Here is a 17,375-nt window from a genome sequence, read left to right on the forward strand (position 1 = left end):
TTAGCATCCAAGGAAATATAAAATATTTAAAATTCATCAGGCTGGATTATTTGGATTTTACAAGTTACCTAGCTCATCTCTCAATTCTCGCAATTTATCAAAGTTTAAAAATAAAAAGCTTGGAATAGGCGGTTAAGAATGTTCTTGATTTCGTTTTCCTAACGTGTGTTCATTAATCTAAACATAGTGAATTATAATTTATTGATGCACATTTCATAACCCGTGTGTTCTTTAATCGAATAAAGTTCCAATACAGTATAACGAAAAAAATATGCAAGTGTAAGTGGCTAAAATTTCTTGAAATTCCTCTATATACATGTGTAGTGTAATTCTGCAACAAGTGTAATTGAAATACAAATCCAATCGAACAGTAAATTCACTTATTTGGTTTTGCATGTTAAAATCTGACGAAAACTCAGTTAACTGCCCAAACAATTTGGAAAGCAAATTAGTATCAATTTATGCCGTTTCTAAATGAGAATTCTTACTCTTAGTCTTAGTCTGAGTCTTATAACTCCCGTTTATGCAGTCTTTACTGTGGCGTTCTAAAAATGCAATTAAGGCTGAAGACCCTATTTCGTGCGGTAGGTTATAACTTTTACGTTACTAAAGCCGTCAAAGAACCAGAGGGGCCGCTAGAAAAGATTTTCTTCCCATTAAGAACTTAAAAGGCGTAATGGACTCAAAGCGACCCTCCCTGCTTCGGATGCTACAAGACTTTCAAGTGTATTTGATAAAAAATGGATAAATAAAAGATCAGTTCGATTAGAACTTCAAAATTTTCTGTTTGAGTTTTTCATAAAAATTCTGCTAAGCACGTTTCTCATTAAAGAAATTAATTTGGAAATTTTACATGACGAAAGAATCCTTAAAACTCTGTGTAAATTTGATTATATATATTTAAAACGCAACATGTGAACACTGCTCTGCTTCAGATTCTGTTAAGCTTCTTGTCACTAAAGGCACTTTGCATGCAAATATGAAATTTTCTATCTAGCTTGAAGATACACAATATCATTTCGGTGCAAGAGGATCTGAAAAATTATAATATGGCCAGTCATAAACATCAGTAGAAAATGGTTAATAGTACGTGTGTCTAGTTTGCTGTTATCATACATACAAAAAAGCTATTTGTCTGCTGAATTTTGATTAATGGCAACATGAGCCAGCCAAGGGTAATTGCCACATAATCACGTGATATTTTATCATCCGAATAAATTTGGATGGGTTCTGAATTTTTTTATTACTCCATATTGACTTTGTTGCTTCAGACAGGTTTTAGCTGGAAGCTAGAATTTTTAGAAATACGAATGCAAATCTGAGCCATTCTTTAGCAAACAGAAACTCATTAATTACTTCATTTATAATGTTTTCTTCGTGCAGTAATTTAAGTTTATGTTGAAGATCTTTATTGGTCTTTTCCTTTTTAGCAGTTTCTTCAGTAAGTGAATTGAATAAACAGTTTAGTGAATCTCGCGAGCTCAATTTTCTGCTAGTTACTTTTTGAAGCTTTTATCCATCAGGGCCAAAAATAGTAAGAAACAAAGCGTTGATGATAAAAAAGCGCAAACAATTAAATTAGGCCCAAAAAAGCTTGAAAACCTGGACGTTTGATATTCTTCACAGAAAACTAGATAAAGCTAATATTACAATTTTCTAATCATCCCATTATGTAATATTAATTAATTCTTAATTCGACAAAGAACAGTCAAGATAAGATAAAATGCAGTACAATATATTGATGTCGTTATCATTTAATGTTAGACCCGAATACTTCAGTTAAATGCTCCAAATAGAAATAATATTTCAACAAAGTACAACATCTGCAACATTGCGGTTTAAAAGTAATATAATTGGGCCTCTATCCGGCTAGGAGATACACAATGCTATAAGCTCTAAAATGGCAAATCCCAATTTCAGCCGAATGGTCCTGGCAGCCTTACATAAAACAGGAATGACAAAACTTGCTTAGCACGCATTGAATACACATGTGTTTTTGATAGGACAATAAAATCTCCAACATAGTTTAAGTAAACCGCAATTGATCCTTGTGGCGCCCAAATTTACTTGGACCAAATTTACTTGGACCTTGTCCGGAAATGTGCATATTTACTTAAGGATTTTGCAAAACTGAAGCAATCTAACATTTATATGCTCACTGATGAGTTCAATTCGATCGTAATGGCTCAAGGCTGTGACTTTTTCGATTTAAAGCGATAAATACTCAACTTTTCAGCGGCTTTTCGAAATCCCAACAGATCCCTTCACGTTTACGACCAATAAAAATTGAAAAGAGGGTTTTCTTCGAGGATTTACGATTCGGACTTCCAATGAACTATTTATAAGAGGGCTGTTTTGTGAATTGGTGGCACTATTGAGACACAATAGCTTAATTCGCTCCAGGCGAAAAATATATTTTGGACAAGAGTTAAAGCTCAATCAATACCCAAACGGAAATTGCATGTGCAGCAGATTTATATGCGAACAAGTGTGCCAGTTGGACACCGTTCAAATGTCCTTTTTGTAAAACTTGGCCAAAACACACATATAATGAAAGATTTAGTGCTTGCCATCCAGGGATCTTTTCAGACCAAATATAATTATCTTCACAAAGTACTTTTAAATGTTCATAGGAAAAGATTAAACAAATCGAGTAACTAATTGTAAATTTTGTTTTGAAGCTTATAGGAATATTTGCTCATTTCAGTCTCGTTCAAGCAGTATCGCATTTTTAGATCTTCCCGAATTCATGGGTGGGCAATTTATTAGGGTATCCACATTTCTGGAAATATATGAGCAAATTTCCATAGAAATCGCGCTTCATAAACAAATACTTTGGTCGATATAGTTCGGTTGTTTTTCAAGTAGCAAAAAGACTAAGTCGGAATATATGCATTGGACGAGCGGGTTTAAATGGCGCAACATAAGTTTAAGCTTTTGGGTCGGATAATGCGGGAGAACAATAGGAAAATGTGTAGATTCAAGTGCAGCAAACGCACTGGCAGGCGGTCCATTTGTTCCTTTCTACTGAAGTGTTTCTGTGAAATCTTGGCTTTAAGGAGAAACTATCAACTTCACCTGTAATTTTCTAGCATTTGGCCTCAACTTAGACAACTTAGAAGGAAGGTGAATATTTGAAAATATTGCAAATTCCAGAGTACAGAAAACATACTTCTGAACTTCGCTTCCTTCTCCAAACGTTGTTTCAAGTAAAAGAAGTGGCGGAAGCCATCACATTCCACTCTGTGTCATGTTGGAGATGCAAAATTTAATCCCTGTCGATGTCTAAAACTGGGGGTGTAGAGAATATCCTTCACATCAAGAAGTTGTCAAGACTGTTCTGATGAAATGGGGAAACTTTTGCTTTTTCAAAAACTTCTCCAGCCCAGCTTAATGTGCGGGTGAAAACATTGAAATCAAAATAATTATCAAAGCTGTTTCATTTCGGGCATACTCGACAAGCACTTTGGAATTAGCAATTTTTTACTTTTAATCATCAGAGATGCTCTCTTAGCTATGCAGGATAATTTGAGGTCCAATTAAAAAATAAGCAGAACAGTGGGAAACAAATTATATTTTTCTGCTTAAAATTGCGATCTCATTTACTTTGCTAAGTGCTAAGTAAATTAAGTTTGTAAGAGAACTGTAGTTGAATTAATCAAATGAAAAAAGTGTCTACTCGAGAGAAGCTAGAAGATTGCAAAGTTCTTTGAAGTGACAAATTTCTACAAACTTTTTAATTTTTCTTTAATACCCAGTTTCACCAGCTTATTTTCTTAGATTTCCTCCAGGTTGTTTAGAAGGAAGCTTCCAATATTGAGGAAACTAATGCGACTGCCTATAGAGCAATTGAGCCCTTAATGGCTGATGCTCACTTGGCTGTTTGCTAGATGAATATCTATGTAAATTTGCTTAACCTGCTTGCGCTTTTCGATATAAAACAGTCTGAAGATTTCCATCGCAACTAAGTTTTAGAAGTTCTTAAGATTGCATTTTATTCTTGTCTGCTTTTAGAACAATTTTTTTCCTAAAAAATGTATGTATTTTTGCTTTTTGTGTATAGACGAACTAAGTGCTTTGGAAACTTTATTGGAAAGAAAACTTTAACGGTATCTATCGAGTATACTATAGTGCTTATATTTTTACAGCAAAACGCTTTAAAGCTCTATGAGGATTCAATATGCGCGCCCATTATCGATAGCTAAACATGCATGTTTATTCAAACGTACCTACGTCTTGCAGAATTGCTTCCCAATAGATTTATGCAAAATGGAAAATTCAATTTCGGTGTCAGTTTTAGGCATCGTAAAATATTTGTCGCATACATTTGCACGTGACAACTAAAAGTGGTGATAAATTTCGGTGCAGACTTGTTTTAACGGCGAACTTTCAAACGTATGTGCTTATGGTTTTCGGTCTAAATTATGCTGTGTTTATTGAGAGCAAATCTATGAAAATAAAGCTGGAAATAAGTAATATTTATGAATGGCTGGTTTCTTGGATTATAAAAACTCAGTCAGATGCTGATAAAGCTGAAATTTTCAGTAAATTATTTTGTAAAATGGAAAGCTTATCTGATGATTTCCTTGCGCATCCAAATATTTTAAACGGCTGAACGAGACGAAATAAGCGCTGTTTTATTCTATTGTTTTCCTGCCGTTTGCAGAATTTTGAGTATAATCGAAAGGTCTTTTCTTCTTTTTACCCACCGAATGGACCGGACCAGGATGTAATCAACCGTTGTGCTTAAACCGTGAAATTGGGTTTTCGGCCTGTTGTAATAACCATCCCATTCAAAGGTTTCGCCTGATACATATTGATATAGGTTTTAAATTGAGGCCTTATCAAGCACTTTATTTTGTTTTTCAGTTTTGATTTAATTAGCCCAAAAATTTACATTTTTTTGAAGCAAGAAACAAGAAGATTTTTCAACTATTTGTCCGAGTCTTTCAGTCGAAGGTGTATTTGTGAAAACCATCTATTTTGTTTCGAACTAATTTTTTTTCACTTTCTCTATAAAATTTGAGCTGCAATTACCACCCACTAGAATAATTCAATGTTGTTAAACATTTTATTTACCTGTGTTAATTAGAGGCAAATAATTTATGTGTAGCAGGCAGCTAACTAGCTCCTATTGATTTATCTAAAAATTATTACAACGCACTGTTTTTGTTGCCTCAAATAACTGTGTTTAAGGCACATACTGAACAATTTGCTCAGTTGCAATCATTAAAAAATTATTTCTGAATATCAAATTGCAGACATGGAACACATTTGTGCGGTACGAATATTCAAATGCGGAAATACAAAGCTAAAACTACCAATATTATCGTTTGCTGCACAACAACAACAGGTTAATAATATCAGTCAACAATCAACCTATGGATGTATAATTAATGTCCATATTGTCATTAATTTAACACTGTATTATACAATTTAARCAAATGGCTAATTCATTTGCTACCAGCCGCTTTAAGCGTCTTGTTGCATGTATGTGATCATTAATTAAGTGGAATTATAAKTTTTTGTTTGCCAGGCAAGTCTAGCTTGTGTAARTGATAAMAATATATWTTSCGGAACAACAATAAGRCSTTCGATARTKTGAAGCACAATGGAYTRGWATTGAAACTTTGGGATCTTCAAACACCAAAATCACACCTTTTCTTATTCCAATGTAACCGAAGAAGGTTTCGTTCAAAATTCGCCTCGCTGTCTTTTCTTTACAATATGCACTATAAAACCATATTTTGAAGAGCAAACATCAACTTTCGAAAGAAAAGTTCAACTGCAAGTCCAGGCAATTTTTTAAAAACAGAATATAGAAAACAGAGTTGAAAGTTAATCAAGCTTTATTTTGTTTATTGAAAATTTTCACTTATCAATGGAATATTTTGAGGTCACAACATTATTTATTGTATACATATTTTCCCCGCATCTGAAAAGCGAAAAACCGGATATTTTATGGTTTTAATTAAGTTCTACAGCTAAAAGAACCAAAATGCGACAAATGATTAATTCAGCCCAATAAGCCTTCAAATGCCTATCAGGAAAGTTTTAGAACCCCTTTCGCATGAAACATATTGTAAAAAATCCCAAGTGAGTTTCATTTCCGTTCAATTGTGGGCGAATTTCTAACTTATTTTTAGAGCAAATTAACAGAAAATTAAACGCAAAAATAATTTACTTTTGTAGGAATCCCAGCGTTTTATTAATTCTCAGGAATTTGTACAGTTTGTGGGTGGAGGCATTTAATTATCCGGAAGAATTTTTAATAAACCGCAATTCGGATTAAAATATAGATATAATAAAATCTGTATTAATAATAATATTGAAATGGACTAACAACACAAATATAATTTAATTTTAGGCAATACAAAAAATACCCAGATATTTTTTAGACAAGTTGTTTTGGACTTTGAAGTCAAATTAGAAAAAAGATTCGAATTCAAGCATCAACTTCACAACCATAAACAAGTTTTTGGGCATTTCAAAATTGTTTAGAGTGGTCGAGACGAATTAACCGACTGGCTTTTGAAGAGTTTACAAACAGGTTTTTCTGGAATGGCCTGTAAATCTAAAAATAAATCGTTTGAGGAATATGTCTATAAATTCTCGATAATTCATCGACAAACAAAGTACTACATGTTCGTAGGGTGCCGTAAATCCTGCACAAGTGTTGTTGTTTATGCATAAAAATTTGTTGTTTAGAGAGCAATTAAGAAATAGTTTGCCGCCAAAGTAAATGAATGATTGAGCAAACGAAAATTAAATTGGAATATCCATGGGCACGAGTATCATAAAAACGGAAAAGGAAAATTACTTGCTGTAAATATTCGATTAAGGAATTGAATTTTGTATGCTCATATTTGGTTAGATCTAATTTTTGAAACCGCGAAAAAGTTGAGATGTTTCCACACTGGAAATAATCATAGCCGCTTCAATCGCTTTGCGGTTATTTATCTGAAATAAACTACTGAAATTATTGAATTTTTTAACTTATCTCAATGGTTGGTTTAAGTAGCAACATTATCGTTTGCATTTTGAAGGTATTTGCCGAACAACCTGCGTGTTATGTCTATTTTTAGCAACAGACTAGTTAGTCAAATTAATTTTTTTAATGTATTCGTTATCCAGATTTCCGGTTTAAAAATAAACTCGCGCCTTGAAGTGTCGGATGTAGATGTGCCCCAATTTTGATGCAAATTACCAGAATATTTGAATATTCATTTTTACACCACTTTACTGAAAAATATTTATTATCTAAGTATGGATGCAAAATTCAGTGACATTCCTCTGGAATATTTATTTATATATGGCTTTTTCATCAATATTCCATTAATGAGGCTTTCATGAATAGTAGAAAAATATATTTAAATATGCTCATACACTAACTCAATATAAACCGACTGAACTTATTGCGCTTTAAGCTCAAATTGGCCAGCTTTGGAGCTGCAGAATTGAGAAGTTCCTTAAAATCGCTCATCATCTCATAATCTTTCCTACGGTTCAAGCGAACAAATGGATTACACAAACGACAAATAATTGACTTCTTCATTACTCTAAGCTCAGATACTTCTTGAGCACTTTCGGCTAAGTAAAAAATGTTTAAAAAACCGGCCACAAATAATTAATATGTTTTTTAATAGCAGAAAACTTGCCGTTTGTCGTGCTGGTTGCTTTCAAAGGCTCCTTTTGCTTAACCGTACTTCAATGTGATAATGTACAATTTATATTATCAGTCTAGCAAAATTGCCGCATGTTTACCATATGTTTTCGCTGTTTATTTTAGATTTTAGACAATAGTATTATAAAGTCTATGGCTGATATTCTTAGACCATATATTGGGAAAGCACGAATTGAAACAATATTTAAACAGTTCACGCATATTAACGGTTCTTTTGCGGTTTAATGTTCCCGGTGTTAAAGAAAGTATGTTCAAATTTAACTTTAGCTAATATCACTTTTGTGAAATTTGATGATATGATTAATAGAAGCCATTTGCCATTCTTTTGGCTCTTTAGTAAAACCGAAATACCCTGGATTTGCATTATTTTAATGCATTTTGCATCAACAAACTGAATCCATTCATATTTCCCATTCGAATTATACCCAGTATTGACTTGAAAATAAAAAATCCTATCAACAATTTGACGCCATTTGTTTATACTGCACTAACGACATGCACATGTACATTTAATTATTTTTCATTCAGCGCATTGGCACATCGACACTTGGATGATGAATGAACCTGTCGTTCGCAGATCACAAAACTATCTAGCGAATCATTTAAATGTTGGAAAATATATTTTTTCAAAAGGAAATATCGAGAAGCACATAGGAATGCGCGTAAAGCCATTAACAAAGTTTAAACATTCGGGTTTGATGGTGGATGTAGTAAAATAAATATTTTTTCCGCTAATAAAGTAACAATGAAGACGGTGATAAAACTGTATTAAACCAAACTAGACTTTTTGTAAATATTTGCAGCTTTAGGTATTAGCACATTGGAATTAGTTGGGTGACAATATTACATTATAAGTACGTAATAGTGAGATGATAGATTAATCGATTGCATACATAATTAATAAAGTTGACAGTTATTGGAATAGGAACCTAATAATGGAACTGTTTCGAATAGTTGCGGGTATTAAGAAATTTTTTTTCTGCTCACAGTCCAACAGTCTTGATATTTGCTCTATGTACCATATAAACGTCTCAAGAAACATTTACTTGGGTGGAAAACTTGAACTAAAGCGCCAACCAGCGGGACAAATTAAAGCGAAAAATTTTAAAAGTGCTCAAACTTGATAAAAGCCTGTATAGCCGCTTTTCAAATGTAAATATAGGCCCTAAAACATGGGTTTTCGATTCCCCCATGCTGAAAAGGTTGGCTTTATGGTAATTTCGGTTGAGGTGAGTTGTTTTCAATTTACAATTCACGTTTCGAGATTGAAAGTTCTGCCTTACAAACTTTGGACTGAACATGAATTTCATAGTGACCGAAAGATTAAAGCGCACAATGGCCATATGTTTGTTTATTTAATTAAAACACACTATCTAAAACTTCCCACGATTTAATCCGCAAGTTAAGGTCAAGATTTTTCTCTGGTAATAATGGTAAAACGATCTAAAGGTTTAAAATCCTTTTCTTGTGCCTATTGTCTACTGAGGCTTTTGTTCTTACAATTTTTTCATTGTTTTGCTTGAAATATCGGCTAACCAGCGAAATTAATTCCTTTGCGTTCAGCTTATATTGTTTTCAGGGTATTTATTTCGGTCTCCACTGTCAGAAAAATAAATTCGCTAGTAGCGACTCATTCGGATACGCTTCTTTTGTGCCTGAACATTCACACCATTTAAATGAAAACTGTAATTTTTTCTTCGGGTAATTAATGTTAAATCATTTTAGCCTACAGGGAAAATTGACTTAATTGCGTTGTTCGTAATCGCGGAGCTTTAGTTTAAGCATTGGCTTTAAATTAAATAATTTTTGCTTGTATCAATATTTATTTAGGTCTACGATGAAAATTCAATATAAATTAGAACACTGGAAAAGCAAATTGCATTTGGGCGATTAATTTGAATTCATATTAGATTGGACTTATTCATGTATGTTTTTCACTCAATTACCTATCAATAGAATATAAATACAGCTCCTAAATTAGCTATTTCAATCGGGACATTTGCTAATAAAATTATTTTTAAATGTGTTCATAATAGTTTTTTTTGACTGTTTGGGAATTGGAGTTTAAGGGTCACAAATCCATTGTTCAAACGAAAATGTTCCGAAAAACCAATGTTTTTTGATTATAATAAATGTTTTAAAATAAATTTCCCAAAGTTGTGTGGTTTTACTCTGACAGTTAATGCATATTTTTGCAAATTACCTTAACCAGCACAGGCTTAACGTAATTGATTTGATTTGATAAGATTTATCTGCGACTTTCGAAGTGAAAGCCGAAAATAAATCATACATGTCAGTGTTATCTGGAGTTAAAATCAAACAGATCGCCCCATAACACGAGATTAAAGATATGTGCAAACTTGGAAAGGAAAATCACACAAAAGAAGATAAAAATTAAATAAATTGCAAATGACACAGCGAAAAGTGCACTTCTGTCGTGTTCAAGTGCAAAAAAGAAATTGCGTTGTGTGCAATCCGATTTCTTTAAGGCAACCAAGTTAAAAATAGCTTTACATGTACGGATTTCATTCGATTTCCCAAGTAATTTTTCCTATTATGAAAGTATCGATTCGTCACACTTAAACAATGTTCTGGATTTTCGGCTCTTTGTCACTCTTAATGAACCATTAATCAAGAATCGGCGTCAATTAACCCGGTTTTTCAAAATGAATGCAACATTTTCACTAAATCGACAAAGTTAACTGAAAACAGTTCGCTGTTCGCAATCAGTCCTGTTTCTCTAATAAATTGCTGTCGTTAAGTCGAGATGGGGAGATTTTAATTTCAAGTGCGGTAATGATAATTGGCTTTCGAAAATCTGGATTTACGGGAATTTGATAGCAGCTTGCTCCGGCTGGCTCTCGACGAACGATTAGAGTTTCATGTGGATTAATAAAAGTTCCTTGACTGCCACAGCTCTATTTATCGGCAGTGAAGTGATGCGGATATCTGAAAGAGATTTTCACCTTGTTTAACGGCTAGCACATATATCAATCGCGCGTTTTACGAAACACTGAATAATTTGGATCAGCAATTTTGAATGCAGAAATTGAAAATATTCAACCCCAGTAATGTCGCATTTGATTTAGCATCGAGAAACAGAATAGCCCAAATTAACGCTGATTGGTATTCCGGTAAAGTCACATTTTTCGAATGAAATCTACAATTAAATGCGCCTCGCAATTCCCGGCTCAGGGCCCCAATAATCGCTTTATGCAACAATTGCAGCTGGCAAATTGATTTGCAAATCACGCATTTAAACACAACAGCCATAGGAGCGATAGTTATCGCAGATTTTATAACATATTTGCGGTTAAAATGGCAACTAGTGTTTAGCTTTATCCTACGTCTTAACTACTAAGGCTCATAATTTGGTAAGACAACAGTCGGTGCTTCCAACGCAGTATTTTAGCTAAAATCTGTTGAATTTCAATCAATTTTTTTGGAAAATTAAAATAACGATCCGAATCAAAGTTTCTAATATTCAATTTTTTTAAATTTAAATCCCTTTGAGTGACTCGACTTTCCGTATCGGGCAAAAACCATTTATTCACTGTTGTCGGGCACCATCTTTAATGGTCAACCTATATGGTTTTAATTCTACTAACGCAGTTATTGCCTTTATTTCAACCTTTTTAATGAAGTTAAAGTTTTTCAAAAAATATTTGAACAAATTTAGAGTGTTTCAATTATTAATTAGGCTGTTGTGTATTCCTTAAGGAGCATTTTTTTGCTTAACTAACCGACAATTAACCCAGACTACCCAAAACTGTGAATTCAAACCAGCTAAAACTAGCTAAATTTGTTATTTATTTTTAAAGATTCCAGTTGCTTTTATTAGATATCTGGCTAGTGATGTGCATTTTTTCAAGTGACTAATTTAAATGAAAATCAAGAAATCCAACTCAAAAAGTTTGCGAACCAATAAACCAATTACGTAATGCTTTTTTACCTGCCAGAATTTGGAGGATTTTCTTATTTTGGAAGATGTCCGCTAAACGAAACTGAATTCGATGTTAATGCTGAATTTCAATCAAGTAATCAGAGCACTCACGGATTTCCTTAACGAAAATATCTAGAAACCTTTGCATTTTTACCAATATTGAGCTTCGTCCCACCTTCAAACTCCCTGTGCAGGCGATTTTGTTCGCTAAACTACATTTGAGGGTTCTCTCATCAGTCTCATCGCAATAAGTCGATTTGCCTTCAAGTAATTCGTTATATATAGTCTTCTGGCTTTCCTTGTGGTTGGTGAGCAGTCTGATACAACAAAACGCTGATTAGAAGACTTTATAAACAGATCTAAAAACGATTTTTTTTAACTTATTCTCCCGGGTTTTTTTCAGCTCTCTGTCCTGTTTTGGTAACCGCCATTCAATAATTGTAAGACACTTTTTTTTAGTTTGGCCGAATACTAAGGAAACTGATATTAACTTTCAGTTCTCCCTTTTGCTGATGTACAGTTGCCCATAAAAAATACAAAAAAATATTTTAAAACAGAATGCGGATTAAGAATATTAAACAAAGCAGCAATTTGCTGAGTAAATGTATTAGTACTGAGCAGGCTTTTGAGTATTTATGTTCAGAGTTTTGTTTCTCTGCTTGAAAATGAGAACTGCTTTATTTGCCATAAAAAATATAAATCAAAGTTTATGCCTACGAATGTTCGAGCACAAGGACAATGTTGGGGAGGAAGATTTTACCTGTGCGTCGGTTCTATACAATAGTGCGATACCGGGAACCACTGGTACGGCTTTCAGGCTACTTGTGCGGTGAAAGTGGTGAAATAAAGTACAGCTTTTGCCCGATTTTTTAATCGAGAGGCTGTATTTTGTACAGTTTCAAGGCTGCCGTATAATCGAAGATCAGGTACTCATTTCGTGCCATTTATCACAAGTTTGTCCAAATATATATAGTTTCCATTTTGTTTGTCGGATTGGGGAAAGTCAAAAATTTTTATAAAGTCCACATAAAACCGTTGAAATTTGCAAACACTACAATTTTCAGAAATTTACATTTCGAAGCTCGCACCTTGATCATATTATCCGATATTAATTTCATTATTTGTGCGCATTGATTGAGCGCGTTAACAATTTTTATTCTTTACATGATATGCGTTAACACTAGTTAAACAAATGGATGTAATTGTAACTAAATAAATGTTTTTTTCTTTCCCAAACACCCTGCTGATGTTAATTTTAGTGTGGCTGTTAATATAATTCCATCACATAGGATTATTCGTCTTTATTCAGGCAAAGCAGCTAAGCGATAATATTTATATTGGTAGCTTCCGTGTGAAATATGACAGGATTTGTGTTAGTATTCCTATAGTTCATAGATAGACTAATCTCAAACTCTACAAACACGCCTAATAATCTCCATTTGAATTTCAGGACGGATCTCCTATGGCTTTGAAATAAACCATGGGGTTTGGCTTCCAAGCAGCTCCGATTGAGGATATACAATGCACCCAAAACGTCGATTTTGTCACATCTTGTGGAGTGAATTCTACACTAACTCTAGAGTGCGCTGGAAAGAATCGTCGAATCTACGATTATTTCTGCGAAAATGACTATTTCTCCAGAGACAGTACTAAATATCTGTGCACTGGCTGCAGTACCAACTATACTGCTGAAGTGCTGGCAAACTTCTTCAGCAGTGGCGTTCAGAACTTTATAGTGCGCGCTCCAGTTCTAGACTGCCATTTTGCAAACATTAGCGGCGATGTGTTTTGGACGTGCAATTCCAGTACCAATGAAACTCACACTTTATGGAACAAAGCGAATTATGACTGGAGTTTCTTGTTTGTGGTAGTTTTTATAATTGCTGGAGGCGTGGGGAACATTCTGGTCTGTTTAGCAGTACTGCTGGATCGGAGACTACAAAACGTCACCAACTATTTCCTGCTCAGTTTGGCAATTGCTGATCTGTTAGTGAGCTTATTTGTGATGCCACTAGGAGCTATTCCAGGATTTTTTGGTGAGTCTTTTGAAAATGTATGTGCAATTCATCTGCGTTAATGCCACTTGCCAACATTTCTTGCTGTCGCTTTTGCTCATTCTCGATATTTAGTGGATGGGCTAAAAATACATTATAGAGTGCGATCTGAAGCCCCAAGTGTGAGCTAACGATCGTGAACATTTCAACTTGCTACTTGCGCTAGTTTGGAAGACACTATTTTTTTAACTGGCCGTCCGCAGTTGAATAAAAGGTCTATTATGCGACAGATATTAACTTATTTTGATGCTCATATTAACCAAGCTATTAAAAATCCTGATTGCAGGCAATTTTTATGAAAAATTCGGCTGGTTAAAGTGAGGTGTGGCCTAAATATGGAAACAATTTCAAAATCCTCCTTCTTTTGGTTTGGAAGAGCAAAATTTTTTGAGGATAGAGCGCAGTTGATTAAATCATCAAAAAGCCACAATTCTAAACATCCTAATGTTACCACTATTTGCTAATTTTGAGACTCATTTTAACAAAGCTGGGAAAAATCCTAATTCCAGGCGATTTCTTTGAAACTTTTAGTCTATTTAGAGTCAAGCGTGCTATAAAGATACAGACAATTTCAAATTCCTATTGGTTTTAGTTTGGAAGCTTCGAGTTTTCAGAGGGTAGAGCGCAATGGAGAAAAATTGACATTTCGAGATCTATATTGGCTTACCCGGGGGTATAAAATCCAGAATTGCAAGACGATTTTTTGCCATTTTCCGCATCTGCAGGATGACATACGTGCTAAATATGGTGAAACGTTAAAACTGCTATTTGCTACAGTTTGGAAAATCCTTTTTTTAATCTGGGGGAGCGCAGTTGAATGAAAACATACGTTATGAGACCGCTATTTATTGATGTTAACACACAGAAACCAAACTCGCAACAATCAGAATTCTGAACGATTTTTATTTTCACTCTTCTTCCTTCTAAATCCCGTTTCGCTCTTCTATTCCCTATGAGCGTTCCTAGAGAAAGGCTGTCGGAAATGACGATTACGATTAGCATCTCTTATTTTCCTGCACGTTTGTTTATCTTAAATCCGAAGCTTTTTGAGGCCTACGAAATGCTCTTGATTTCCGTTTTCATACGAGCCAACTATTTGGAACTTTTATTGCTGATTGCTATGGTCATAATTGTTAAAATAATTGACTTAACTAAACATGATGTATAGTCAAAATGTAATGTTTAGATAAAATTATAAACAAATTTGCACGCGCCAAAAAAGTGTCAATAATTTTGATACAGGCAGACATAAATATGCAATTGGTTTTGCCATTAAGTAAACAGAATGAGTACAATACTGAAGTGTGCATACTATGGGCTAATTTTAACTCTTTACTTTAAGCCAGTAGAACTAATCCAACTGTGAACTTGTAAATATTTAGTTAGGCGAAAATTTGGCAGTTTATCAAGTCAGAAAATCACAATAGACCAGTTGTAGCGATTTTAGTAAAGAAAAAAGACGATTTTAGAAGAAGTCGATGATGTTATCTAAAAAAAGCATTAGCAAAGTCGTTTAGTAAATCCAAATCTGCATATTCCATGTGAAAATCTACTCACACAAGCATCAACCTCAAATTAGATGTTAATTGAGTTTGTAGCGTTTCGTTGGCATGTGCCTGCAGCAATTTTCAAGCATACAATGTCAAACTTTCCAAAACTAACGCATTAGACAATTTGCACATATCACTTTGTAAATTGCTAACTCGCTCAGCATATTTTACCGAGTTTGTTTTCGGTTTTCCGCAGGTTTGAACCGTTCAGAAAGGTTTTTGTTACATATTCTGAAAGCCCAATATGCTTGACTTTCTAACACAATTTAACAAGCTGTTTATTAAATATACATTGTTAAAGAAGTAGTTGAAAACTTGAGAATTCCACTACTAAAATTCTAAAATTAGGCCAGGTCTTCAGTGTGTCCTTATTATTGAAGGCTCATCAGACAAAACTTAATAGACAGAAAGGAGATTTGTTGTAATTTCGTTTAAAGAAGTTAAAAGAATCATCCCAATCCAAGCTTTAGCGAGTCAGAATATTCCACAAAAGTACATTTTTATTATCGTTATTGGATAATGTAAATCCTAGATTTTTACGATTGGAAGCTGCATAAAAGTGTTCAGAATTACATCGAAAGAAGCAATACTGCAAACACATCAAGAGTAAGAAATTGATCATTACATGCAGTGAATTCCTAATCAAAATAATTGCATCAGGAATTTCTAAATATTTACTTAAGAACCAAATTGAACGTCGTTGAGCTAGACAAACTAAAGAATACCTCGTCTATATTAGAGTAATTTAATTCCGGGCGAAATTGCGTTGGCGAATTTAAAAATCCCGCTTTATTAGTCTACTGAAAGTTGGAAAACTTTGAAGCTAAGTACTAGATAACCACTATTTTACGAGACGCGCCAGGATTAATGGCCTTTATACCCAGTTCAATTTTTATGGAAAAATTACCAGGACATAAAACCAGCAAAATATTTTGTTTACTCGAAGACTTATTTCAAAGTGGGGCCTTAAAGATGTTAAAATAGCACTTAAATAAAACTTGAATATGGACAAGTTTGCCTTATATCAATAAAAATTCTGCTCGAAGGGTTATATAAAGTAAATGCATGCAAACACTTTATTTAAAAATGTATTTTAGGCTTTGTTAAGCTGAATCCTCAGGAGACTTGTGGCGCAAAGTTAAGATAACTATTTTCCGATCGTTGGTTTAAGAGCCCAATTAATACTGATTTTACGGTGTTCTCTTTACAAAATGTTTTCCATAGTTGGGATTAACAAATTTAACGAAACTCTGAAATCCGCCCTGCTCACAAAATCATGTGAATTTTATTTACAATGTTGTTAGGTACTTTTAGGTAACATTACTAATAAAATCAAAATTCACCTCATGTTTATTTTAATTGAACTTTTTTACAGGCAAAAAATTTTCAAAGTAGCATTACTATACAATGATCCAGTAAATCCATTCGGCATAAATGCCGAAGTGAAGATTTACGAGGCTGTCTAAAGTAAACTCAATATGACGCTAAAACAAGCTCGAACTCAATGCAAAGACAGGAAAAATTACGTTTGAAAATACCCTGTCACTTGAAGTTAGGAAAGCAATTTTCCGACCGTTAGAGGCATGAATTATAAACTAACGTTGTTGTCCGTTGAATTGAGGCCCGGAGCGAGAGGGTATTGTGAAATCGGAAAACACGAAATTCCGGCCTTCATAATCCAATTTTGCTTTATTTTCTGGCCAAAGGCCTGGATAAAGCACGTCAAACGATTTTGCCCAAGCGACAAAATTGATATGGGAAATGAAATCGTTTTGCGGCAAACCATCTTCGATGGGTACCCATTTTACCTGATCAGTTTACGGATTAAAATTTACCATGCTGTATGAGAAGGGGTTAAAAGACGTTTTCCTTCAGAAAGTTACAACTTTTTACAGCATTTCTAGCCAATCATTGCCAATCCGTGGTAGAACCACCAAATACCAAAATAAGACTGAATTATTTACATTTATTGAATACGCAATTGTTTAAAATTCGCTTTAAATGAAATGATCATTAACGCAGCTTTATTATCTGTTTCAGCGAATTTTATCCAGCAGACCATTAAAAACTTACTCGCGAGACATGCGACTCATTTTAAGGCACTATTTTGCATTTAAAAATTGCTCCCTAGACCTGAATAACTA

At 33.9% G+C, this 17,375-nt stretch overlaps 1 protein-coding gene across 2 annotated transcripts in view; it reads left to right on the forward strand.

Moving 5' to 3' along the window:
- LOC109546761 (5-hydroxytryptamine receptor 2A) overlaps window positions 1-17,375 on the forward strand; it is a 54,566-nt gene that overhangs the window by 1,085 nt on the left and 36,106 nt on the right. For both annotated transcript variants that reach the window (XM_019917865.2, XM_019917866.2), the window contains exon 2: window positions 13,078-13,663. In XM_019917865.2, the coding sequence (XP_019773424.1) occupies window positions 13,108-13,663 (556 nt within the window). In that variant the 5' untranslated portion in view covers window positions 13,078-13,107. The remainder of the gene's footprint in view (window positions 1-13,077; window positions 13,664-17,375) is intronic.

Source organism: Dendroctonus ponderosae, unplaced genomic scaffold, assembly GCF_020466585.1.
Source record: "Dendroctonus ponderosae isolate FM_Combo_2020 unplaced genomic scaffold, Dpon_F_20191213v2 Dpon_F_20191213_3, whole genome shotgun sequence".
In the NCBI taxonomy this organism is placed as follows: domain Eukaryota; kingdom Metazoa; phylum Arthropoda; class Insecta; order Coleoptera; family Curculionidae; genus Dendroctonus; species Dendroctonus ponderosae.